Here is a 26,973-nt window from a genome sequence, read left to right as displayed (position 1 = left end):
AACCAATGTTTGGTCCGCACCTGTGTTATTTTTCTTTCAGCCTTGAGGACTTGATCCATCATCCCTTATCTCGCTCTTCTATTCAGAGCACTTAATAAAACTCAGTGCCCATAACAGGGAGACTTCCGAATCCGTATAAAACACGCTGCAACAATCCATAGAAAACTTCATTAAAGCTTCAACATTTTCAGTGACACCTCCAGAAACACTCTTCTTTTAACAGGATTCGTTTGCTTCTCTTGCAAGTGTAACCATGTCTGAAACACTGATTCGGTGTGATTTCAGGAAAAATCCATCAGAAATGGTTATAACAGCAACCAGCAGCGAGTGCAAGGGCAGCAGGAGGGGAAGAGGACAGGCCAGCAATGAGAGCATCCCAAAACTCCTTGGATCAGTTCCTGGTCCTTTTGGGATAAGTCATTTAGCATTCTTGTGCCTGATTGACACTAACATCATTAAAAGATTGATAATGAATTTCAGTGCTATATAAATCACATGGAAAACTATTACCCTTAATACAAGCATTATGAGGCTTTAATAATTAATGTCATCTAAACTGTTTTCCAAAACATGACCTTTTAAATCTGATTGCTGTAGCCAGAGCCATCCCTCATCCTGCAAGCAGCCTGTTTTCCAGCCAGCCTTGGTGGCTCCGATGGGGCCATGCTGGGGAAACTGGACAAGTCCCAGTCCCAGAGACCAGACGCAAAAGGGGGGTGTATTGCCGGTACCTCTGCTCCTTTTGCAGAGGGTTAACAGCAAATGCCAGTAGTGAGAACAAACTTACTGCCAGCATCTCTTCTAGCTTGTCTTACCGAAGGACATGGCCCTCTCGGACGGTGACGTTGGTGGGACACGGGCACTTCGTGCCCTTTCCAACCTCCTTCCCTCCAGTGGGGGGGACGCCGGGCAGGCTGGGACAGTGGTGCCTGCTGGCCCCTGGCCACCGCGGGGGCTAAAGGATGCAACTGGCCAAGCTGCTGGGGCGAAACTCCTGAACTGGCACACCTTCGGCTTTTATTAGCCAATTTAGGCCCATATGATTGCAGAGGGTGTTTTATTTTAAATAAAGTATATAACTTCCGTTCACACGTGCGCCTTTGTTATTCCGTGAGTCAGAGCCTCTCGGGGAGGCTGCCTGCTGCGCTTTTTTTTTTAAGCTTTAGCACAGCATGTGGGTGCGGAGATAAAAATAATGTTGCACCTCTCCTTGCGCTTCCTCCCAAGCAGCGGCTCCAGGCGGAGGGATGTGCAGGAGAAACAGCAAACGGAGCTTCAGCTCCAACAGCCCACAGGAGTTAATTTCTTTAATTTAGTCAAGGCACAAGCGGGATGTGAAAACTCTCCCCGGAGAGGGGAGAGTGGCTGGTGTTCTTTGGTGCCATGAGTTTTTCCTCTTTTCCTACCTGCAGCGTTTGAAAGCTAAAAAAATAATAATGTTGCCGCTGGAATAAGGAGTAGACGTTGTACGAGCGTTTGCCAGCTCCTGCCACGTAACTGGTCCCGGTTGGAGCAGCCCGTCCCAAGGTCACATCCCACCTGCCCAGGAGCTGTGGATGCCGCGGCTGTGGATCCCAACCCCAGGCTGGTGATGCCAGTTTTGCTATCCAGTGCGAAATCTCTCCCACAAATACCCCCTTATGGGAAGAGAAAAATCTCAAAAGTCTCTCTAGCAAGTGGTTCCCAACCTTTGGCTCCCCTGAGCAGCGTGCCGGGGTCGCTGCCCATCTCTCCCATGCTCCGGCATCTCCCCAAGCCTCCCCCCGGCCGTGCTGCCCACGAAACGACAAAAAATAGCAAGCGCCAAGGCAGCTGGCATGGAGCATCCATCACCTCCCACACAAGTCACAGCAGCTTCAGCATCGCGTCGCCAGTTCCTTGCATCTACCTGCTCGCTCTCCTCTTTCCTTGGGCAAACACTCCAATTTCTGACTGGTGCAGACTTTCCCTTCCTGTGCCCAAAACACTTCTTACAGCCTGATAAACAATTAAAGTTGGTCGATAGCTGTTGTCCGACAGTGGACCAGAGCCACACGTGGGCTCGAGGGGCGGCTGCCCACGGCCCAGCTCATCCCAGGCTGTTTGCTGGGCAGATTTGCTGTCTGAATAATTCAGCACAAATTAGAGGGAGTGGGAGGGGAGGCAAACCTGAGGTTTTCTATCAGTTCGTGGCCCAGGTTGACAGGATCAGACCTTTTACGGTGTAATGTCCTGAATGCCTTCAAGGTGACTTCTGCTGGAAGGGAAAAGACCAGGGAAAAGGTTCCCTGCAGATGTCACCTGCAGGAATTAAACACTTGTAACCGAGACAGGCCCTCAGCACCCCTCCGCACCGCTGACTGCCCTGGGAGAGCTGCTGTAAAGAATTGCTTCTGCTCTGGGCCATTAATGAAGCTTAAATCCCTCCTCACTAATAAGATTTGACCTTGGGTACATCCTAACAGCTGCCTGCTGAGGCATCCATGGAGCTTCGTGCTTCCACACTCGTTCTGAATGTGGTACGAGAGGCTGCTCCGCCAGCATGTGGAGCTGCTCTGGCTGGATCAAACTCCAGCCTTGCAAGGACTGGCACAGCTGCGTAACGTCCTGTGATGTGCAAGATCCCACCCGGCTTCACGCACCCCACCTGTGGCTGCGGCAAAGGATCCTCCTTCCCGAGGAGGAGAGAGCTCAGCAGGGAATAGGGAAAAGTGGGGAGGTCAAAGGGATGCTGCTCTGGAAATGCTGAGATGGCACCAGATGGTGTTATACCAAAAAAAAAAAAAAAAACAAAACCAACCCCCCCCCCAAAAAAACAAAACAAAACCAGCTGTTGCAGAATTTGGCAAAGCCCTGCCCCAAGTTTTGGAGGATGTTGAGAAGATGCAAAGTGCTAATTGTCCTGCCTGGGACAGCCACACTGAGCTCCTGGCCAGGAGAAGGGGTTGCTACTTCATCGACTTCTGCCATTAGCAAGGAGACAGGTATTATGGGGAAGGAATTACAGATAGCTGCTAATGAGGTAGGAGAGTTTAGGTCTCCTTCTGGGGTTTTGGGAGGCATCGCTGGTGCCCTCTTGCAGCCTGGCCCTGGCACGCCGGTGGGAAACGCTCCCGGTGCGAGCGCCGGCGTCGTGCACACGCTTCGCCCCGGCAGAACTTGCTGTATGAGACGAGCAGCAATGGAAAATCCATCCGAGTGTTTCAGCCTAAGTACATTTGTATAGGAGCAAAGGGGGCGGGGGAACGAGACTGAAGCCCAAAATGTGTATTTCTAATTGATTATATGCATGGCTGCTGGGGGCCTCTTACACTGTAATGGTTAATTATGTCACTGGCTGTATGTGCCGCAGCCTTTATTCGTGTTGTATTCAAACAATCCTGCACAGTGCCCAGGCGGCTAATACAGCAGATTGCCTGTCTGGAGAAAAATGAAGGTCTGCTTTGTTTGGTTTCTTTTTTAAACAACATAGAGAAAAGAAAAATGATGAACAGCCAATTACTGTATTAAAATAATGTACCCTGACAGAACATGATGAACGTCCAGGTCTAACCTGCCTCCTGTAGCTGTTTGACTTTATTGGTAATTCCCTGCTGATTAGCTTCATCCCAGGGAAGCCTCCTCCTCCTCTCTGGGGCTGCGTGGGGCCGGGGGTCCTGGAGGGCATCGCCTCTTCCACCGCCTTTTTCCAGTGCAGAATCCATTCTGCCCACCAAATCCCTGCTTTCTCCTTACCGTCCACCTCCTGATGGATTTGCTGCCTTCAATTCTTCCTCAAATGCGAATGAGAGGTACTGAATACCTTTGGGGGTTGTTTTGAGAGCTCCAGCTGCAAGGAAGGGTGCACTGAAAAAAACCATATCTTTGCAACGCCAGCCAGTTCTTCCTTAGGGGGCTGAGACATGAGCCTGGGAAAACATGCTGAATTCGCTATAATTTAAGTATCGCTGTAATTTTGTGTGAAAGAACATATGCGGAGGTGCAGTCCCTCGAAGACAAATAACCAGTATGCTTTGGCTGCCAGCTGGGGTCCTACTGGGAGGCAAGTTTCCTCACTGGGGCTTCTCTGTATTAGGCTCCACCATGTTCTTCTTGGAGAAATCAAAACTTGTACATCTGCATCGGCTGCTATCATTTCTATAAATCAAAACAGAGCTCGACCAGCCAGAGCACATGGCTCCATTGACTTCAAACAAGCCATCCAACCAACACCTCCTCTGCATCTCATATCGCACTTTAATTTGAATTATTCTATTTAAGATACAATTGTTTTGCTAACTGAGGACGCCTCGGGCAGAGATGCGGCACGTTTTAGCCGGAGCGCTGGGAATCGCTGACCCAGTACTTATTAGAGGCTGAATTTATTAGACTTGTAATTAATACATTATACTTTTGTTGTTTTCCTGCTGGGAGATCTCAGCAGCGCCTTCCCTGGGAGCCACCCTGCTGTCCCGCACCGCTGCTGTCACTGCCCGGCTCCCTCCTGCAGGGACCCGGCTGGAGGAGCGACCCCGGCACGTGCAAACCCCTTGCACGGAATAAGCTCTCGCTGCAAAAATTGCTGTACAAATCCGAGCTCCAGGCGCTGCGATGGTGGCCGTGAGCCACCCTCGGCCCTGCTGCCTGGGCTGGCAGCTCACGTAGCAGGAGTGACCCGCACGGTGCGTGACCCTTTTCTTGTCCTTCCCGCCGTACCCAAGGAAGCGTCCCATTGCTGGCCACCTTGATGGAGCTGTGTCCTTATTCTTGGCTCTGCAGCTAGTTTTCTATGTGTTTTGGCTGAATCACTCGGCCTGGCCATGGTTTCCAGAGCCCACAGCATCTGCCCCTGCGTCCCTCTCTCCTTTAGCCCTGGCTTTCTCCCTGCCCTGGTCCCAGCCCTGCCAAGCTGGCTTTTTCTCCAGCACGCTGGCTTGCTGCCCTCCAGTCCTCCCCGCTGTCTGCCGTGTCCTTAGCTGTGGATTTGTTTGACACTGGTGGCTGGAAGCAGTTTTCCCTTCCCCAAATCCCAAACGAGTCGGATCCTGGGAAGCGCAGCCCAAGTCCCACCCTGGGAGGGGAACGTGTTTTTCCAGGTTTGGGGTGCAGAGGGGGTGCGTGGAAGGGAGGATGCACAGAGGGGCAGGGGCAATGCTGGCTCCCACCCCAGCTCCGGTGGTGAACTGGAGCCCCAAGGGACTGGGGACAGACGGAGGGAAACGGGGAGAAGGGAAAGGAGAGGACCAGAGGAAAAGAGGGGGGAATAGAGGGTAAAAAGGGAAAGGGTGAAAGGAGAGGGAGGAACGGGGAGAAGGGAAAGGGGAGGACCAGGGGAAAAGAGGGGGGAATAGAGGGAAAGTGAGGGGATAAAGGGAAAGAGTGAAAGGAGAGGGAGGAAAGGGGAGGACCAGAGGAAAAGAGGGGGGAATAGAGGGAAAGTGAGGGGATAACGGGAAAGGGTGAAAGGAGAGGGAGGAAAGGGGAGGACCAGAGGAAAAGAGGGGGGAATAGAGGGAAAAAAGGGAAAGGGTGAAAGGAGAGGGAGGAACGGGGAGAAGGGAAAGGGGAGGACCAGGGGAAAAGAGGGGGGAATAGAGGGAAAGCGAGGGAATAAAGGGAAAGGGTGAAAGGAGAGGGAGGAAGGGGATAGAGGGAAGGGAGGAAGGAAGGAGAGGTGGATGGAGGAAGAGGGAGGGAGAGAAGGGGGAGGGAAGAAGGCAAGGCTGGCTGAAGGGAGGGCTGGCTGAAGGGAGGGAGGGAAAGGGGGCACGGAGGGAGGGCGAGGTGGGCTGTCCCCGCCGGCGCCATGTGATGCCCCCCCCTCCCCGGGCTCTCCCGGCCCTCCGCGGAGCGGAGCATCCCCGAGGCCGCCGGCTGCGGTGCCGGTGAGTACCGGGGGAACGGGGGGGTAGCTTGGGGGGGTCCCTTCCACGTCCGAGCCAGGCTGCCCTGGGGACGGGGGGAACGTAGTCCTGGAAGTGGCTTCGGGGGAGGAGGAGGGGGTGTCCCGAATTGGGTGTAAAACCCTGAAAGTTTAAATGGGGGGGGGGGGGGGGGAGCCGCCTGGGTGCGGAGCTTGAGGGCGTATATTTCTATATTTTTCCATATTCCCTTTGGAGTCAGAGCCGGCTGTGCCCTCGGTAGCTCCTCCCGGGGTGAGGGGGGGCACCGGGGGGGACACCGGCACCGGGGGGGGGACGGGGACAGAGACACCGGGAGGGGGACAGAGACACCGGGAGGGGGACACAGGCACCGGGAGGGACACCGGCACCCTTGGGGGGGACACACCGGCCCCGGGGGGGGGAACCGCCCCGGGCAGCAGCCGCCGCCCGGCCCCGGTAACGGAGCCCGGGTCCGCCGTGCCGAAGCGGTTCGTCCGGTTGCACCGTCCCTGCTCCACCGGGAACCGGGGTTTTTTGGGGAAAACCCGAGTGAAAGGCCCAGGTTGAGACTTTGCAGGTGGGGGAGCCGGTAAAACATCCCGGGGTTTGTTGTTCCCCCCCGGCTGCTGGGACACAGAGGGGATGTCTTGGGCACTGGGAGCATCCCTCTCTTCACCGGGGGTTTTGGGAAGGTTGGGTGGGAAAAGGCAGCGTGTTTTTCGCAGGGAGTAGAAAGTCCGCTGGAAGTCAGGGGCTGCTGATGTTTTTCAGGGCGGTAAACCCCTCGGAGAAGGGAGTGTGAATTCAAGTGAGGCTATGTGAGAAAAACCTGACGTGGTTGATAAGTGAAGTAGAGGGGGAAAAAAACCCCACCCAACAACAACAAAAAAACCACAACCAAAACTGGATCATGTGTTACCATATGAACAGGCGAATGGGGACATGGAGCCTGTCTTCACTTCTCCACACTCTACTTATTCATATCCTTTGAAAGGTGGTGAAACATGAAATGTGGTATGTCAGCCGCCATGGCAGCGAGCAGAGAGGGTTTCTGACACACCGTTCGGCTGTTGATTAATTGCGTGGCATTTGGTAAAACTTCACCAGCCCCTGACGCGTGATGATTTTTGCAGCTTTTAGGGCTGGGTCTTCCAGGCACAAAGCAACTGAGGTTCCTCAGCGGTGTCCAGAGAGTGGGTCTGACCTGCAGCATCGCTGTCCCCACCGCTGTCCCCACCGTGTCCCAAACCTCCGTGGGGGGAGAGGACAACAGAGGAGGCCTCGCCGGAGGTGGTAGGTGGCCTGCGTGGTGGAGGTGAGCCTTTGGGAAGGGCAGCGAGGGCAATTACGTTCGCTGAAAGAGGCACTACTTTAGCAGGAATGCTGAAAAGGAGTATTTCAGCTGAAAAAGAGTGTTTCAGCTGAGTTTCGTACAGTAGCAGCGGGTGCCGGTGGTGTGAGCCGGGCAGGCAGCTTTGCTGGAGGAGCGTTCCCACATTTCCACCACTTCTGCCCTTTGGTTTCACAAGTGCCGTGCATTTGGGCTTCCTTCAGAGGTTCATCTGCTGCTGGATTTTTCAGGGCACTGGTTCAGTCTGTTGCATCGTGACCCACAGAAAAAGCCAAAGGGCAGGAGACTGGCTCTCAGCGCTCATCCCGCTGCCATCGTGCCTTCCCCTTGGCCACCCTGCGGCTGCTCCACGTGGCATCCAGGGGACAGAAATGCTTCTGTGCATATATTTCCCCAGTCCCTTGCTGTATTATTGTAGCTGTTGAATATATTCATTGAGCTGAATGAATCCCCACCTGGCAGCATCCATACCGCAGCATTTGCAGCTTCAGCTTCATTTTATGGAGAGGGAAGGGAATATAAAATACAAAAGGGAAATAATGCACAAGCCTGCAGAGGCTTCAATGGTATCGGCAAGCTGTGAGCTGCGCAAGTGTATGGCTGGAGAGAGGGCCGAGAGCTTTTCATAAGTCAGCTGGGAAGATTTAAAGCCCTGGTTTTAAGGTGGCATTTTTAAAATAACTAGATGGTGGAGTCTAGGTCAAAAGTTATCTGGGAATCTTAATCTCATGGAAATTAAAGGGAACTGGGGTTCTAGGTGTGCTCTAGAAAGAGGATTTGGAATCAAATTCACACCAATTTTATCGCTGTATAGCCACAAACTTCTGACATTTATAGCAAAATAATTACTGGGAAAATGGAATTTGTCAGAGGATGACACTGATGCATCATCAAGCTTGGAAAATGGGCTGTTACAGAGGAGTGGGCTTTGTGTCTGGTCCCTTTGGAAAATGGGACTTGCAGCTTTTCCTTTACTATGAGGGAGGTATCGTTGCTCATCAGTGAAAAACGTCATTAGAGCGGTGCTCATGGCTGCACTGAGAGGGGGGATTATTTGAGCACCACGGCAGATGGCATCCACTGACCCAAGACAACTTGCGGATAATTCATTTTCCCACTGGGTGCCCATCCGGCGCTGCTGGGTGAGGTCCCCAGGGAGCAGAGGCTCAGGTCTGCCGGGGCAGAACCTCGCTCGCCCTCGAAGCCCTACAAGTGGGCAGCCCCACGGCCCTGGCTTCTTCTCAGGAGACATTAAACACTGGGTTACAATCGATGTCCCTTGTCTGTGTGGCAGCTCTGGCTGGGAATACCTCTGCTTGCTCAGAGAGGTATGGTGGGTTATGTTTGGTAGATATGACCCAAGTGTGGGATTGCAGTGGGGTCCTGGGTGGGCGTCCATGTCCCCCCACCTTCTTCCAGCCCCCAGGACAGCAGGGAGAGTAGAGCTGGGAGCGTGGTGGGTAGAAACCTCCCCTTTTGTGGCAGTCAGAATAGCAGGTGTAGATGGGAGGGGACTCTCTGTATGGGTCTGGTTATTAAAAATTCAGCAACGGAGGTTGATAACACAACATCAAGCCCAGGTGAGACTCACACAGGCATGTGATGGATTAGGAGGAGTTGAAGCTTCACCCAGTAGAGAATTAGTAAAACTGGGGGGTGGGAAGCCCAGAAACAGCAACCATTGCTTAGACACATGCAGATAGGAAGAGTTTTCCAGTCTTCCCTTTCCCAGGGCAAAGTCACTCCCTGGGTGCCATGTCCCAGGCAAAAGCTGAGCCATCTGTTTGTAAGGATTAGCACTTCAGAGACTGGGATACAACATATCACAGAAGAAACATGTTTTAACTATTTGGGAAATACTTAACCGAGGTGATGCTCAAGTCAGACACTGCAGACCGTACCGGAGCCAGGTGAGAAGCACTGATGTGGGGGCCCACGGCAGGTCCTGGCACAAGGTGGGACGGGAAATCCTGGAGCATCCTCCACCGGCTCTCATGGAGGGACGGACCATGAACATCCAGCCTGCCTCACAGCTGAAAGCATGACTCGAAGCCCGTTGTCCAAGAGCCCTTCCCAGGACCACGGCAGGGTCTGGGTGAAGCTGTGGTGGGACTGGCGGCTTTCCCTTCGTCTCCTGCCACCGTGCCTTTTACCCAAGTGAGGGTGGATGCCATCACTTTCTACAGGAACAGCTTTGCCTTTGGCATTGCCAAAATACCTGACCCAAGCTGGGGCTCTGCTTTCTTTTCTTGCCATCCCCAGCTTCCCTCATGTCAGATTTCCCCTGGTTCCTGCTGCCATGGCAGCTCAGTGGTGGTGGCTCTTGCAGGGATGCTCAGAGCCGCACTGACTTTATATTCAATAGAAGACGGTCCTCTCCTGGGTGCTGTTGGGAGACCCTGGAAGCTGCAGACAGCCCAAAGCAACACAGCAAACCCAACCTAGAAAACTGAGTGATTTGGAAAGTGTTAAATCCTTCTGATGCTGGAGTTGCTGCATGGGAAGCAGCACGTCTCTCCTGAAGCACAGAACAGGTGAGCTACAGGCAGGAAAGAAATTGGGACAAAACTGCCCTTTTCTGTACAACAACTTAAGGAGGGTGGGGATGGCTGAAGAAGAAAGCAATGTCAGCGTCATGTGTGTCAACTGTTCTACAGTTCTTACTGCAAAATAGCTTACAGACCGCATGGAGAAGAAAACATCAGATATTCTATAGGTGGAAGGAGAGGTGCTGCTGGGTGGGTGCCGCATGGTGATACAAAGGGACGGTGTGAATAGGAGAGGGGTGTAGGTGACGACCAGCTACACACAGTCAGACCAAGTTTCACCTGGTAATGGGTGCTGGTCTGGGGGAAGGATGGAGAAAGAATGAGACCGAGCCTATTCCCTGCCCGTTCCCACAAACTTTCCCAGGACATGGCTGCGCTTCTCCGTGCTGAGCAGGGCAGGCAGCCGATGTCCTTCCGAGGCCACGCTGGGCTTGGTACCGACCCACGCTCCTCTGACCGGGCCATGCTCCCTGTGCCTGGGCTCAGGCTGCTTCGTGCCCTGCATGGGTTTTCCTACCCTGTCTGCTAGGACATTTACAGTTAAATCCTGGAAATGGCAATGAATCTTGCTAAAATCAGGGCAGTAAAGAGTTTACTATCTCCAATGATGTGTAAATGCTGATTATGTACTTTAAGATCACTTAACCTGACTATTAAACCCAACAAGCTACACAAAGCAAAGACCTTTCCCATGTGAAGATGGGACCAAACTTCTGCAGCTGCTCAGCGTCAGACCTGGAGAGCTTGTGCACCAAGACCCCACCACCGGCATCTGAGGAGTTGTGTCCCAAACTGCTTAAGCAAAGCTGGATGGAGCAGCCCTTGTGTTTGGTAACTGGGTTTAATGGCAGCCACAAATGGCACTTGGGTTATTAAGATGTTTGCTTGAGGCGTGGACGATACAGCCCTTCTCCGCTTTCTTTATGCCATCGTTTCCATACTCAGAAGCTTTGCTGTAAAGCTGCTTTCTAAGTGGGGAAAGGGGAATGTAAACTCCTGGCCAACAAAGCATCTGCTTCATGCTAGCAATCGTGTTTAATCACGTCGAGGGGACGGTGGTCTCGGCGGCAGTGGCCGGTGCGTGCAGCCTGCCCAACGTGCCGCTTGGCTGTGGCCTTCAGAGACGCCAACGGCACTCAGGGGATTTCTTGCTTTCTCTCATTTATCACACTGCAAGTGTTCCTAAAACCACTCCAGCTGCCAGTGCTGGCGAGAAGAGCTGCAGCGGCAGGGGCAGAGCCGCGGTGGGCACGGGTACCCGGGGCTCGCCTCTCTCTGCCACCGACACAGGGGAGGTGGAAGAGTTTTAATTAGCTCTTGATGCTATTTTTTACCTCCCAGCACTGCTTAATTTAGCTCAAGCTGTCATACACTGATCATTAAGGGGAAAAGAAGGAAACGGGGGTGTTAGCCCCTCTCTGCTGAGGAGCTTGGCAGGAGCAGCCACATCTCCTGAAACCTGGGCTGCTAGCTGGGGCTTTTCTTAGAACTTCTGTAGCCATAAAAGTTTATTGCCCAGAGAAATTTCATGCGCTGGCATTCATAATACATGGCTCCTGCAGGGCTTGCGCTGCATTTGTAGGTTCTGTTCACACCCACTTCAGTTTAAACAACATAAATATCTTATGGAAAAGGCGCCTGAGATCTTCAATCATGCTGTGACCTACCTTGCCGCTGGAAGGACACAGAGACCTTGAAAAGCTGTCATTATGCAAGGAAGAGGTTTATTCTCCTCTTTGTAATATACAAGGCCATTGCAGGACTTTGTGCTGTCTTAAATGACACGGAGAAGTGAACAAGAACCAACTGTTAAAGATTTAATATTCCCTTAGACCAGCCCAGCCTTGGTCCTGGTGTGAAGTGGATGCGGGAAGCTGAGCCAGCCGCTCTCCTCCAGCCATCGCATACGCCGTGAGATTACGTTGCCTTCGCTTATCCCTGCTGCTGGGTCTGCTCAGGCTCCTTCTGCGCCAGCCAAGGTGAGCAGAGGGAAGGACTACACCGAAGCCAGAAGAAGGTCACTGGATCGTCAGGTTACTGGAGTTTCTGTATTTAGGATATAAAGTACAATCTGTAATGTACAGCACGCAGAGGTTAATAGGCAAGCACCACTCTGCGCAGCACACAGCAACAAGATTTCTGCAGATCTTATAGCAAAGTCGCCAGCTGGTTTGCTTTTCAGCACTAGATATTGCCCCTTTTATTCTGCTTTTGTAGCTCTTTGCAGGGTATTGAAACCAGCAGTTTGACTCATGTCCCTGACTGCGAGCACTCTGACGCGATGCAAGTAGGTGAATACTGTATGTCAGCTTTGATAGGCAGAGTGTGAGAGGGCATTGGGAAGGGCTCTGCGAAGGAAAGGGCTCAGATATTGTTAGTGATGGAACCTTTGTGTGTGTATATATCTAGTTTAGACCTGGAGAACTGGACTTGGGTGCATGGGCAATATTGCACGCTCAGAGCTTTAGCTCCTCTTTCCCTCTTGAGAAATGCACTTCGTGTAACACTTTCCTACAAAACCACAGGGTAGGAGCTGCCGGCGCGTGGATGCGGAGCCGTGCCTGCCATCCGCCTGTCCCTGCGTCCCAGCCTCGTGCATCCCTCGTGTGAGTCGGTCGGAGGCGGAGAGCCAAGGCTGCGTCCTCTCCTACGGTCCAGGAGTTCTCCCAGCTCCTCCCAGAGCCGCCCAGCAGCCGAAGCATCCGTCGAGGACCCTCCTCGCTGTGACACTTGCCTCGCGGTCGGTCTGCCAGAACGTGAGCTTCCCGCCTTCACGGCCAACGTCGCAGGTTTTCCACTTCCCAAAGTGTTGCTTCAGCTGGGATTAAAAGAGGTAAGAGCCCTAAACACCAAGGAGAAAGGAGGCACGCAGGCGGGATGTGCTCTAGAAGAGGTTGGGGGGGGATATTTGTGGATCCAGAAAGACCATGTGAATAAGCACTAGCTGTACGCACGTGGGCTGTGCCAGCAGCCTGTGAGCCGGTACCAGGGAGGCTGTTCGGTCAATGATTTTATTTGTTGAAAGTTGCTGGCATCATCCAAAGCCATTAGTGTGAATGAGCTGGAGCGGAGCCATTGCCCCGGCGAGCACGGCAGCGCGGGCACGGCAGAGGCTGCCCGTTCGGGAAAGTGTCCGGTTAGAGGGCTGGGGAAATAAATCTCAGTTGCTGCTCCTTTGACCTTGGGTATATCATTTGATCTCCTTGTATTTGGTGCTGGAGCTGAAGGTGGGCTCAGTTAATCAGTAACAACCATCCTTGCAAATTTGACGCAGGCAAAAAGGGCAGGTTTTGAGCAGACCACAGCAAAAAGGCTGCTGTATGGTAATGAAGGAGAGGGAAGAGCAGCCGTGGGTCAGCCTTGGGGGTTCACTAAGCAGGCTGTGGGTTCAGCAGAAAAATACGGTACTTTCTATATAGCATTTCCTTCACTGTTGCACTGCCACGAAAGGATTTTTGATCAAGCTTGAAAAAATAACTTGGACAAGAATGAAGCATGGGAAGTACTAGGGAAAGGGGGAATTTCTCAGAAAAATTATGAAGTTGAGTTTAAGAGAAAAAGCCCAACTCATAAACTTAGTTAGTGGACAGCATTACAGTGTGCGGCAGCCACACATCATTTCTTCCGATTGTATTTCAGGTGTTCCTTGTGTCCGATGACAAGCAAAAAATTAACAGGTTTATGATTGCTGTGGCTCAATCTAGGTTTAAATAACTCATAACCAGCCTTTTTTTTTTTTTTTTAAAAACCTCTCTGGAGAGCCTGTGAGCCCAGTGTGCTCGATTGATTCAATGCTCCTGTTTCTATCCGGCTGTAATGGCAGTGCTGTGTGCGGGGCTGGGTGCGCAGCACCGCTGTTCGCAGCCGAGGGGAAGCTTTCAAGTCCAGTATTGATCCTTTTGAAGTTTATGGCTGCTTGTAGTCGTAGTTACTAGTGCTTGTTCAAACTGCCATGGGATGGACTGTTTAATTTCTTAATATCAGGCTAAAACTCCTCCACATCAAAAAGATTTATTCCTGTACTTAATTTTTCCGATACATAATTTCTCTCTCAGAAATCGAGCTGACATTTCTATATGACACTAATGCAGCTCTGTAAAGCTGCCTTATATATTTCTGTCTTCCCATGTACCATGAGAGGTGGTGGGTGCCGGCAGCCCAGGACGGGGCTCCGGGGAGCCCTACGGACCAGCGCCGAAGCACGTCCCCTTCGGCCATTTCCCTCTCAGCGTACCAGCCCAGGAGATAACTGCTTTTCTCTGCAGCCATCCCTGCTTTCCTTTACTACTGTATGGAAGCAGAGCAGTTTTGTGTTTCTCTCTTACCTGCAGCACACCTTTTCCAAGCTTCAGGAGGGGCTGTTGCTTCCCAAGCGGTAATTCCAAAACCAAAACTATCTTTGCCAATCGCCCAGTTTTCCAGGTCAGGTTTGTGGAGCTGCTTCTCCTGGGTCCCCAGACAGAGCAGCGGGCACTGCCCACACCACCTCCTCCTCTTCCTCTCCTCTGCTAAGCTGCTATGCTGTTTTGTGACCGCCTTTCTCTTCCGTTGTGGTTATTAATGATCAAATCAGGCTTTTCAGGATTTGCCTACCAGGGAGGCAGGGTGACGTTGTGCTGTCTGAAGGAGGATGAGGATGCAGCGGTGGCCTCATCCAGCTCCCTGGCACGGTCCTGCCTGCCCAAGCACTGCTGGCTCTGAAAAGTTCAGTTCTGAAAGAGCCACTCTCCTTGACCTATTTATTTTTGCCCACGTCCGTGGCCTGCGTTGTGTCCTGAGGAAGAGATCGTGCTGTTTGAAGGCCCTTTATTTTTAGGCAGCCCTATTTTCTTGTCGTAGCTTAGTGGGAGCTGGTCCTTTCGGTTCAGCTCCATCACAGCTCACGCTCTGTGTTCGCCGGCTCTTACCCAGGTCCCCGATGTTCTTTGTGCATCGATCGCTCGCTCAGTGGTTTCCTACCCCCGCTTCCACCGGGCTTCATTCCTTCTCCTTTATGTTCTGCTCAGCCTCTCCCACTGCTCCAGGTCCATGGCTTAACCTCTGATTTCCCTCTGCCCTTGGCTTGCAGCAGGGACCAGGCTTTCACAACCGCAGAGGCAGGTCGCCAGGTTGTCCTGGATCCCAGCACCCCTCCACAAACAAAACCTTCCCTCCCGTCTGCTCCGATAACCTTGGCAGTGCTTCCCCTCCTCACAAATGTCAGGAAATTGGAAATGATGCTCTAGCCACATAAAAAATCAATAGCTGCCTCCTTGGCCTGGCTTGGCCCTGTTCCTTCTACCTTTACCCAGGGCAGGAGGAAGCGTTGTTTTCCACTGAACTCGGAGCAGTGATTTATTGATAGGACCCACCCTGTGCGGGCAGTTGACCAGCAATGTATTTATTTATCTCAGTCCATCCACGTAGCCCAGAGCGGTGGCTTGGGCTCGGTGTTAGGTCACGGAGGGGTGGGCTCAGAAATCTGGACCAGGATAATATTTTCTTTTTGTGACCGTGGAGTAATAGGTAAGGACTTCAACTCACTCCTAGATCTGGGTGAACTGCATTAGGAGCAATGCCAATATTCATTTCATTTTCCGAAGGGGTCAGTCCCGGCGAGGGCCATGTGCAATTCCCATCAGAAGCTATGGCTCCAAGACAAAAAGAAATTCATTATGAGGACTGCAGATTACATTGCAGACTGCCTTTATTATTCCCTGGACTACTACCAGAAGGCACAGTGTGATTGAAGGAGCAGGAACAGTTCTAAGGTCCTATTTCTTGGAAATCTTTGGGGCTATATTCATTTAATTTAAAATACAGCTACTTTTGGAAACCAAACAGCATCACCTTTTCAGCTGTAGGAAGCATAACACAATCGGTAAAGGTTACTGCGGACTAAATCCTTGCTGAAAATCAAGCCAGCTCCTGTTCATGTCCTTGAAAAATCTTTCTCTTGGGAGCCCTGCTAATTCTCCAGGCACTGGACATAAGGGAAGGTTTGTTCCGAGCGGCTGCTCTGCGCTATCACTGCCTCCTGTCCCCACTGCATTGGGCTCGATTTGATGTGCCAGCAAGGCAGCAATAGGGATCACTCTCTAATGTATCTGTGATTACATGGAAATTGAAGTGTGAGCGAGAAAAGAAATGAAGCAATTGAGAGGCGTGACTCTGATGCCCGACCCCTCTCCCTGCTGCTGGTGTCACCCCAATGACCAATATAAATGATGCCAAATGGGTATTTTTTTCAGTGCCTGGAGTTGATAGGCAGCAAATCACAGGAAATACTTAGCTATTTCCCTCTGAATGGCTTTATCTGCACCTTCACATACTCCCTACTTTGATTTTTGGCTCCTTATTAACGAAAACTGTGCAGGAAGGATGGTTGCTGATGATACACAAGCCAAGAATAGACTCCAGCTCCTTTTACCATTTTGGCGCCAAAATGTCAAGAGGGATGAGACACCTTGTAGTAAACGCTGTTCATTTTGAGGCAGCCACTAGAAACTATGGCTCTGATTGAGGCAGGGAGAACCGATGAACCAGAGGATCTGTGCTTTGCCTGGTCATATTGCTGGCTCAAATGGGATCTATAAAGAGATGGGAAATGGCATATCCCCATCCAGTGAAGGGGTGAAGTGGTGTCCTAATGTCTACAGCTCTGCCAGTCTCTCCCCTTGACGGGAAGGTTGTCCTCAGGATATCAAGGTGCAGGGCTACCTCTGCAGGACGTGCTTCTCTGCCCCGTAGCTACCAGTTTCTTCTTTAGCCACTGCCTCCTAATTTCTCAGGAAAAACAAATCTGAGCATCTCCTCTGCGCATCTCGTTCCTCCACCCCTGGCAGGGAGGTGTCCTTCCTTCTAACGCATCCTGCTTTTCTTGAGCTGAGGGAAACACTAAATGAGAACATTAGAAATGAGGCTTCTTAGCAAAGCCAAAGGTGGAAAGCTTGCAGCAGCGTGAGCTGGAGCATTTGCTTGGGCTGTCTGTAAGCGACAGCACTCCCCTTCCCGTAGGTCGGTACCTTCTGGGAAACGGCTCGGTGTGAACGTAGGAAGAGCCAAATCCTTAATTTCATATGGGAGAGAATTGTCAGAGCTGTTGCAGCGCTTGAGGGTGCAAGTACATCTGCTTCCTACCAAGATGTACTTGTCTGCTTTGGACTCAGGGTAGGATGCGATAATAGAAGTTTCTCTTTCCCTTTTTCTCTTTCTCTCAAGAATTTGCAACTCTTTCAGCACCATTCCCTGCTTTTCTCTCGTATTGCTGCCCAGAGCAGCGAGCTAAAGGCACAGACAGGCGTTGGGTGTTGCACCCATTCAGTAAATGCAGTCATTTGGACTCTACAGTAACTACAACTTTCCTTCACATTGATCTTGTATGAAACTTACTGCAAGATCAGCCCAGGACCGGGCTGTTGGGGACCTTGGTGCTTTGAATTTGTGCTACAGATGTGCCAGGGATGGGCCCTGCAAGAGCACAGAGCTCCTCAAGAGAGCCCGGCTCACAGCCGGTTCAGCGGCAAGAAATAACTATCAGCATCGTCTGCTTGTATTAATCATGAGGGACCTATGGCAGAACATTATCTTTGGAGGCTTTCAAGTGTAAAAGTGCAAGCTATGAGGGCTTTTGGCATCTCTGAGAGTCACTGTAAGCGAGTAAGTATTAATATATTCTCATCAGAGGTGCAAGAAAAAAAGCCCTCCTCCAGTCTGCTCGCCGGCCAGACATGTCAGAACAGCGAGCCGTCGTCTCCCGGCCCGGGAGGGAGCCGATTTAATCGCTAAATCCCACCACCCTTTGCCACAGTGATAACAGCAACAAGACTTCTCTTCCCAAAAGCCCATTCCCCAATGCGTGCCGTGATAGCAGACACCAGCTGTGAGCACAGGCGCGATGGAGTTATTCCTGCGTAGGTTCAAAAGCTGACACCTGGGGAGACGTACGACATTCGTGCCCCCGGCTCTATTGTTTATCCGTCGTTATTTGGGGAATTGGTGTTTCAAATGAAACGTGTGCTGAGGAGGGCTCTGCCCTCCTTCCCAGGCAGTGGGACGCGGCGGGGGAACGCCGTGCTCTGCCCCCAGCCCTCTCCCATTTGTTGTCCCTTGAAACTTCACGCGGCACGAACAAGCCTTGTGCAATTTTTAAGGGAGCCCAAGGAAGATGCATCCCGCTGCTACTGTGTTAAATTTGGTAGCTTTTGTTGTCTAGCTGGATTTACATTTTTTTTTTCCTTATTGTTTGCGGTGCCGAACGACGCAAAATGTGCCTTAGAAAATATACACGACAGGGCACTTCTCTGTGATTCATACTGCCTTTATAAAAGCAGTCAATAGCGCTATGTGCCTCATTCCCACTCCCCAGAAGACCATCTCTCCTCTGTATCTTTTCCTTCTTGCTCTTACTCCTCTAATCTTTCATTTCTGTCCTCCCCCATTAATTGCACTTTTTCTCTGCTGCACCAAGAACTCTGATTTCTGGTGACATTTTATCAGTCTGCAGGGCACTGTGAGAACTGCTAAATTCCACAAATTAGCAAAAATAAAAGGAAAAAAAAAAAAAAAAGAAGATTCCATCTATAAGCGACATGGGGATGAGGGAAGTTTTTTTCACCTCCTCCTTTAATGTTTGCCCAGGGCCTGACTGCAGCTCCTTGGTCCCATTTCCCTGCCTCCCCCTGAAGCACAAGCTGAGTTTGGACCAGTTCAGTATGCGCGTTCAGCCGACACCGGCACTGGCAGTTCCGATCCAGCAAGCGCAATAAAAAGCAAAAAAAAAAAGGCAAGTTATTGCGTTGTGCTGCTCTGCTTCGAGGCATTTGATGGTGTCATTCAGGGTGCATAAAAGCAGCATGATTTTTGCTAAGTCAGGATCTTGATCCCCCAATGGGTAAATCTACCTTGGAAGAGGAAAAATGGCAATACTGGAGAGAGCAAGGTGGTGACTGGAGCTGCTCGGGAGCGGGTTTTGTTTCAGCAGCTGAAAGTGTCTTTGATGATCCCTTAACACGGTGGCCGTGGAGCGTCAGGTAAGGCTCTGAGGATGGCAGACGCTGCGGTTCAGCTACATCCTCGGGGAGACGCGTGCCAGGTTTGGCTGGTCAGCAGGAATTCACCTGCAGCAAATAAAACGGGAGCCGATGAGCTGCTCCCGGCCAGCCCATCCCGCACCGATCCCACCCCAGCTCCCGGCGTTTGGCACATCCACGAGCCCCAGGCCGGCGCGGGGCAGCAGTCGGGTGGGATTTAGTTCAAAGCCTCCATCTGTCAGGGCCCGCTGTGATTGTTTTAATGGCTTGCTTATTTCAGCTCAACCTATATAAGCAATTAAGGGCAGAGGGCAAAGCTTTGACACATCCGTTCCCCCAAAAAGCTGTAGACGGCTCCATGCTGACGGCTGCGTCCCTTCTCCCGGCAGCCGTCCCCATTCCAGCCTCTGTCCTTTATGCATTTGGGAATGAGCGCCTGCGGCAGGAAGGCGCTGACCCTGCTCAGCAGCGTGTTCGCCGTCTGCGGCCTCGGCCTCTTGGGCATCTCCGTCAGCACCGACTACTGGCTCTACCTGGAGGAGGGCATCGTCCAGCCCCAAAACCAGACGGCGGAAATCAAACTGTCTCTGCATTCGGGGCTCTGGAGGGTCTGCTTTCTGGCAGGTATGGCCTCCCTCCCAAAAAAACATCCCTCCGCTAAGGTGATGTTTGCCACGTGGCGGTGTCGGACCGTGGGAAAGGGCCAGGGAAAATAGGCTTTTTAGAGGCTCTGAATATCTTTGCTTCCAAATTTAGGCACAACCTGAGTAACGCCGTCACTCCATGCCCAGCTTTAATAGTCAGATGGATAAATGTGCCTTTGCATGCAGGCTTTGGGTGAGTTTGCTGCTGCTGTGCCAGTCCCCGCTGCCCCCCGTCCCGCTCCATCCCGGCACTGCGGCCACAGCGCCTTGGGCAGCAGCTCAAAACTTTCCTTTTTGTCCCTGCAACATTTAGATTCAGGTCAGCTGGACCGTTCCCTCCATCTGCGCCAAGTTTGATGAAGCAACTTGGCTGCAGGGACGGAGTTGAACAAAACCCAAGGGAATGGGAATCTCAAAGTGACCGATCTGAAATGTCACAAAGTTTAAACTTCTGTTTTGAAAAAGTCAGGGGAGTGAGGAATTCTGATACCACCCCGGAGCGACCTTAAACTCTCTGGCTTCAGGATTCACATTTTTGTGTACAAGGGAATCCTTTTGCACAAGGGAGATGGTAGTTAAGAGATGTCTTTCTTCAGCCCCAAACACTGACACCTAAGATGCAAGCAGCCCTAAAAAGCAAGATTGTTTTTATGTGTGCACTGAAATCAATTTTAAAGCCACTCTCTCCCCCACCAGAAATAAACAAATACACTGCAGGTGTGATTTGGTGTCTGTTTGCTGCAGGTGAAGAGCGTGGCCGGTGCTTCACCATCGAATACGTCATGCCCATGAACATCCAGCTGACATCCGAATCCACAGTCAACGTCCTGAGTAAGTGGTCCGGTGGGGTCTTACCCTTTGCGTCCTGCAAAACACCAAAGGGTCACTAAGGATCCCCCAAGAAATCCTCTTTGTGTCCTTGCCAAAGAAGCTCCTAGTTCCTCGACAGTGCTACCATGCAAGGATGCAACTACATGTTTACTCTGTGGATTACCCAATGTGCTCCTAAATTTTTGGGGACATCCCTTTCTGATGGCAGGATGCTCACAGAGGCTCTACACCATACAATTTCCTATCACTGGCTATTCAGTGCCGATGCTTATGGAAGTATTTGGCTTTATAGCCTCCTCTCTGTAATTTGCAGCTGTATTTATGCTGTAGCAGTCAATTTTACACATTACATAGTGGGATGAATTAAGGATGGAGTGTCACAGCTCTCACGGTGAATACTGCAGTCATTTCTGATTTAAATAGAAGTGTCCAGCAAACAGTTTTGCAGCGAAGCTAAAGAAAAGTGCAGGTTCTGATGTTTTTTTCCTGTGTAAGACTTCACATAGAAAACCTCAGAAATGCAAACATTAGCAGACATTTCCACAGCCAGCCAGAGTCACCTCTTTACTCGGCTCATTAGCAAAGAGGGGAAGCCCTGCCAGGGGCTGGGGAGGGTTAACCACATTAACCAGGAGCGAGGAAGGGCACAACATGGTCAGAGAGCAGTGGGGCTGGAGCCATCTCACCCAGCTGAGCCCATTTCTCACGCTGTGTGGGGAGGATTGACCTGTTCTCGCTTTCCTCTGCTCCTCTCCCACCAGAGATGATCCGCTCTGCCACCCCCTTCCCTCTGGTCAGCCTCTTCTTCATGTTCATCGGCTTCATCCTGAGCAACATCGGCCACATTCGGCCTCACAGGACCATCCTCGCCTTCGTCTCGGGGATATTCTTCATCCTGTCAGGTGAGTTTTCCTAGCCAGCTTTTCTCCTGAAAGTCCTTGAGCCTGGAACACATTTGCTTTCGTAGCTGCTGGTGCTCTCCTATCCCGCTGTGGTGGCTCCTCATTGGAGTCATCACCCACGGGGGCTCCTGGCTCGGCCCCGCAGCCTGCTCGGGCTTTGCAGGATGGAAAAATCACCCGGTGCAAAATTTGTTTGTGGCAGTGGCAGGGAGATGCGGGGGAAAGCACCCACAACCCTTGCAGGAGCAGCTGCTGGGGCAGAGAATGCCACTCATGGCACATCGGTCACAGGAGAGATCCGAAACTTCAAACCACTCGGTTGGGATGTTTCTACGTGAGACAAGTGAATGTTTTATTCATGGTGTTGTGCTAGTGTTAAACAAATAGCTGTGACAACTGAGCTTTGAAGCCAGCTCCTACCCGGTGCACACAGACTTGCTTGAGCAGGTAACGGTTTGACTGAAATGAGAGGAGTGCCCTGGGTTAGCTCTGAAGGAAAACTGCCTCTTTCCCAATTATTTCAAGCACACTTCTACAGTTTTACGCTTTCACCCACAAGTAAGGTCCTAAAGGAAGGCAATTCTTCAGCGACTTCATCCCCGAAGCGTTTCCCACCATCTTTCTCCTTGGTTTCTCCCCAGGTCTGTCCCTGGTGGTGGGGCTGGTCCTCTACATATCCAGCATTAATGACGAGATGCTGAACAGGACCAAGGACTCGGAAGCGTTCTTCAATTACAAATACGGATGGTCGTTTGCCTTCTCTGCCATCTCGTTCCTTCTCACGGAGGTACCCGGGAGCTCTCCCATCCCTGTAATGAGTGTATCCTGTTCTCGGGGCGGGTATCGAGGCTGTGAGCAAAAAGAGGACTCTGATGGGGTTTAAGGGTAGGCTATGAGGGCAGATGGGTAATATAAAGTATGGTGGGAGACATATACAGCGGGGACAGTCCCCAGGCCTGGAGTACTGATGGGGCATTTGATCGCCATTTGATGCCAAGCATGGATGCGGAGGAGGAGGAGATGCCACCTTATTTACTGCAGGGACCCGGGGCACAGGGCAGTGAAACGACTGTCCTCGAGAGCCCTTGTGCATCGTCAGTAGAGCAAAAAAAGGGATTTATACTTTTGTTCTGTTTCCTTGGTGGTGGAGAAGGCAGCCATCAGCAGGGTGAGCATCAGGCCGTGTCTCTCTCCCCTGCAGAGCGCCGGGGTGATGTCCGTTTACCTGTTCATGAAGCGATACACGGCCGAGGACATCTACCGACCTCACCCCGGCTTCTACCGTCCCCGTCTCAGCAACTGCTCCGACTACTCGGGGCAGTTCTTGCACCCAGACGCGTGGGCGCGGGGACGCAGCCCTTCGGATATCTCCAGCGAGGCGTCCCTGCAGATGAACAGTAACTACCCGGCTCTGCTCAAGTGTCCCGACTACGACCAGATGTCCTCGTCCCCGTGCTGAGCCCCGCCGCCCCTGCGCCCGCTCCCACCCAAGCACCGACAGTCGCCGCGTCCTGGCTCCGTTTGTCATTTATTTTTTTTTAGGCCACTCTTTCAGGGCAATTCTCTATTTATAGGAGCGTAAATATAACCGGGGAGATTGGTTATATAACCAATAATGTAACCTAGAGAATTGGGATATTTTCCTTTCTTTGGGTTTTTTGGTTTGTTTTTTTATTATTATTATTATTCCCTGCATAACTAAAAATCTCTCCAAAGTCCTCTTCTTTCGGCTCCTCCTGCTGAGCAAACAGCAGTTCTGCCTGGGGGATAAATCCAGGGCTGGACTTGAGAGCAGAAAAAAGAAAATAGAGTAGAACTAAGGGGAAAAAAAAAAAAAGTGGGGTTTTTTTTGGTTTAGGTAGGCTGCAAAAGTTTGTGCATTTGCCTGTATCATTTAATTATAAATTTACTGGCCTAAGTGCCTGCAGGCATAAAAGATTTGTGTAAATTTCCAAGAAATAGCCATTATTAGAAAAATATAAATTTTGTTTTGATTCAATATTTACTGATCGATATATCTTATTGCTGGATATCACTTTTAACCAGGCTGTAATGGGAAATAGCCATCTTTCTCCTCTATACCTCAGCAGGCTTAGACACAAGCGGGTGGTTGTTTCTCTATGGCCACTTGCAAACTGTTGCTTAAATATCCCATGTTAGACTGGAGGCATTAGAGCCCTGGGGTGTCCGGGCTATTGGGGTGGCTCAGGCACCCACCTTTCCTTCGCCATCCCATAGACTGGAAGTCTGAAGAGTGACTGGGAGAATTTCAGTGCAGCGTTGAGTGGGAAACTACCTAAAATCTTCCCATAGGAAACATTAGGCGCAGGACTTAGGGGAAATTATGGCCAGAAGTACAAGTTACTTTGGTGAAAGGCAAGATCCCAAATAGGTGTAAAGTGATGTAGCTGAAATTAATGGCACTAGTCCACTGTAGCAAAGTAGTTGGCTTATATTTCATTTTGGCAAGAAAATGGTATTTTAGCTGCTTTTTTTGTGTGTGCATGAACCTATTTGGAGGTTTTCCGTTTTAAAATTTCATATGATGCTTTGGCATTTCGGACTTAGAAGACTTGACAGCTGCCAGGGTGAGAGCATCACTCTGATTGAAAAGGAAGGGCAGGGAGGAAAAAGCTGTGCTCCCTCGTGCGCTCCTGTGCAAGCCATGAGCTTGTCCCCTCACAGGAGAAAGAGCTTTGTCCAAACTTTATTTCTTTTCTTGTTATTTTAAACCTTTCTGAAAATTTCCTTTCTGTAAAACAAGACCTTCCAGGGATTCTTCGTATATTTGAGCTTGTTTTGTCTTACTGTAGTTGAAACAAATAGAATATACGCACTTTTAACCTCATTTGTAGCATACCATGTAATGAATGTTACACCTCTTTTTAGTTATTTATTATTTATTTATCATGTATTATTTATAAACCACTCCAAAATAGGGTCCAAGTCCTGGTGCAGCACCACTACTTGCGTCAACTCTGATGCCCATCCTGTGGGACCCCACTACAAGCGTGTATATCCAGCCAACTCTCAAACAGGATTATTTCCTCTCCAGTCTCTTCAGATAAGCAAGTAATGTATAACTAGTGTCACTGATTCCTAATTTGCTAAGTTTTAAAACCAGGGCATCTTTTTGTAGACACAGTAGTATTTACCCTTAGTTTTTGTATTACCCTCAAGCGCCTGTTTTCTCATTTTAAAACCCAGTTTGTAAGTGCTGTGTGACAGGTTCACTGCTGGGAAGGTTTAAGCATTAAAGCATAAACCAGCCCCACCATCCAGCAATAAATCTTGCTGGCCCTTATCTGTTCACCCCAGCCAGATAAACCATCAGTTTTCTGCTGGGATCTCTATGTTCAGTGGGAGTTATGCTCCAAGAAAGCGCTGGAGTTCACATATGATGATCTTGCATTTGCAGAGCCCAATCTAGTTTGCTGGGTTTGATGTTAGCGGTTTCTGGGGGCTCAGACACAGTTGCCTTTGCATCCTCCCCTTGATGGATCCTTTATAATTCTCAGCCCTTCTTGGAAGAGGAAACCTTCGGGATCACCAAAATTGCTGATGCTCAGAGGCGCGAGGGCTGTCCCACACAGCTATGTTCTCCCACGCTGGGGAGTCATTTAGTGCAGTTAATCCTGTGCAGCATCGTGAGACGTCCCTGTCCCCGAGTGGAATTTTCCTTTGTACTTATTAAATACAGAATAATTCATTTTATAAATTAAAATGTCTGCCTACATAAGCAGAAGAAATTGAAAAAAAAAAAAAATTCATACCTTCCTCAAGGCCCCAGAAGGTTTAGCAGAGTCTAGGGGCAAATTAGGAAAGTAATTATTTCAATTCGTTGGAGAGATTCTCATCATGTGGCTGCATTTGTGAGCCCAGGAGTTCACACGTTCACCCAGTGAGCACAAGCCCTTTGTAAGTAAGTGCAGAACTGCTGAAAGAAATCTGTCAAAATAAGTGTTTGCTGTCGGTTCAGTAAATGCTGATTTGGGGCAGGAAAATGTGGTGCTTGGTAAAGCACGGGCAACAGTGGTTGTGCCACCGGGTGGTGTTGCTGTCCCTCTAACAGCGCCCGGTGTGGCAGCAGCTCTCAGCATGGATGACTGTGGGCCTCTAAATGCAAATATCACACTTTCCTTGACTGGGGAGAAACTTCTCCAGAGCCTCTGAGGCACGGAGACATGAGTGTGGCGTGGGCGAGGTGGTGGGGCGAGCTGCGGAGCCACCCAGCGAGGTCCTTCTGCCCCCAAGCATCATCTTGCGGTTGATGTTCTCCACAGCGATAAATGCCCAGTAAATAAATGTAGTACCCTCTTAGGACACCTATTCATGATTTAAACACCTCTCCTAGTCATCTGGCATGGTTTCACCCCACCTTACTCTCTGTTACACCACATCCCTCCCTCCTTGAGTAACACCACCCAGTTGCCTCCTTTGGGCTCTCTCCCACCCCGGTTTCAGTGCTGGCGTCCTGCTGTGTTCTTTCTGTGTCTGTTGCTTGGATTGCAATAAATAAAAAGTGGAGCCTGAGGATAAACTAGCAATTAAATTAGAGGTTTAACCCCTATGAGGCTGAAGTCCCTAAATTTGCCCGATGGGATGAGTCAAGCTGCTCACGGGCCCATAGGAAGGTAATTGCTCGTCTGACGCTTGGCAGAAAATTGTTTGCACTTAGAAGCAAAAAAAACCCCAAACAACTCTTCTTTTGCATGAATGACTAATTGGTGTCAGACCCTTTATGCATGTGGCTGTGACTGCTTGAACTATAGCATTAGAGCAAATTACTGGGATTAAGGGTTAAATAAAAACCCGGCGCTGCCTGATCCGCGCGCAGTTCGCTGCTCCGTGGTGCTGCTCAGGACTGCGGCGGGCTGAAGCTTTTTCTTTCCCTGCCATCAGCCTCCCACGCGGCACATCCACCCATCCCACAGCCTGGGTGCCATATGGAGTTCACGGCACTGGGAGGAATGGATGGTAACTGAAGAAACTGCACGTGGGAGGCGAGCGAGCCCCCAGCCCGCTGGTTGGGAAGACAGGTGCTCTGAGACTTTCTCAGGGAATTCCTTGGAGCCACCCTCCCACTGTGTGTTTGGGGTTTTTTGAATTAAACAGCCCTTTTATAAGCCCAGAGAGGTTTTTTCTTGCCTGTATGTCCCGGTACATGAATGCTCCTCTCAGACAGTATATCCCCTTCCACCCCCAGGACATGCTCTCCTTGTTGCACCCTTACACCATGTCATTCCCATGGCCCCAGGTGTGATGGGGCTCTGGTGGGAACAGGTTCCATTTGCCCATTAGTTAGAAGTGTCCTGAAAACTCTTATTGAATCATGAGGTACGGATGCAAGAGGTTCATTAGAGACCAATCACGAGCAGTAATTAAGTAGCCAGGAATAACAAGGCTGTGCTGGGTCATGTCCTCCCTCAGTTGCTGCTCGAGCAGCTTGTGGCTTCAGAGCCCTTTCTTGCACAGTGGAAAAAAAATATCTCTCTAGATATAAACCTACATATAGGTATAGCTGAAATGCCCTGCAGTGCTGCTCCCCTTGCATCTGTGTTGCTAGCGGACATGAGGAGCCGCCGGGAAGGTTAAGGTGAGACAGGAGCTCCCGCTGGGCAGTGACCCCCATCCCTCTTGGGATGCAGACCAAGAGCACGGCTGAGCTAGTTTGGCTGTTGGTGAAGGTGCTGCTGTGACGAGGTGAAGTTTGGGCAGGTGTTTTGGGGCAACCTGGTCCTGCTCTTGCCCAGGAGGATGGCATGGAGCTGCTGCTTAGTTGGGAGGGGGAAGAGTAAATCCCTACAGCTGGGGAAGCCTCAGATGAACCTTGCTGTTGCCTTCT

At 50.8% G+C, this 26,973-nt stretch overlaps 1 protein-coding gene across 3 annotated transcripts; it reads left to right on the top strand.

The window, feature by feature from the left end:
• Positions 1–5,717: 5,717 nt before the first annotated feature.
• CACNG5 (calcium voltage-gated channel auxiliary subunit gamma 5) lies at positions 5,718–25,698 on the top strand. 3 transcript variants are annotated; one of them, XM_069799341.1, is made up of 8 exons: positions 5,718–5,843; positions 6,974–7,133; positions 12,266–12,573; positions 19,032–19,375; positions 20,140–20,226; positions 20,988–21,128; positions 21,770–21,915; positions 22,330–25,698. In XM_069799341.1, the coding sequence occupies exons 4-8, from the start codon at positions 19,168–19,170 to the stop codon at positions 22,585–22,587; spliced, it is 840 nt and encodes a 279-aa protein (XP_069655442.1). In that variant the 5' UTR covers positions 5,718–5,843; positions 6,974–7,133; positions 12,266–12,573; positions 19,032–19,167; the 3' UTR covers positions 22,588–25,698. The 3 variants fall into 3 exon arrangements, with proteins under 3 accessions (XP_069655442.1, XP_069655441.1, XP_069655440.1); XM_069799340.1 differs by having other exon boundaries at positions 6,974–7,155; positions 19,141–19,375; XM_069799339.1 differs by having other exon boundaries at positions 6,974–7,155.
• Positions 25,699–26,973: the final 1,275 nt, after the last annotated feature.

The sequence above is a fragment of the Haliaeetus albicilla genome, chromosome 12 (assembly GCF_947461875.1).
Source record: "Haliaeetus albicilla chromosome 12, bHalAlb1.1, whole genome shotgun sequence".
Lineage (NCBI taxonomy): Eukaryota > Metazoa > Chordata > Aves > Accipitriformes > Accipitridae > Haliaeetus > Haliaeetus albicilla.
This window is presented reverse-complemented; position numbering and strand designations above follow the sequence as displayed.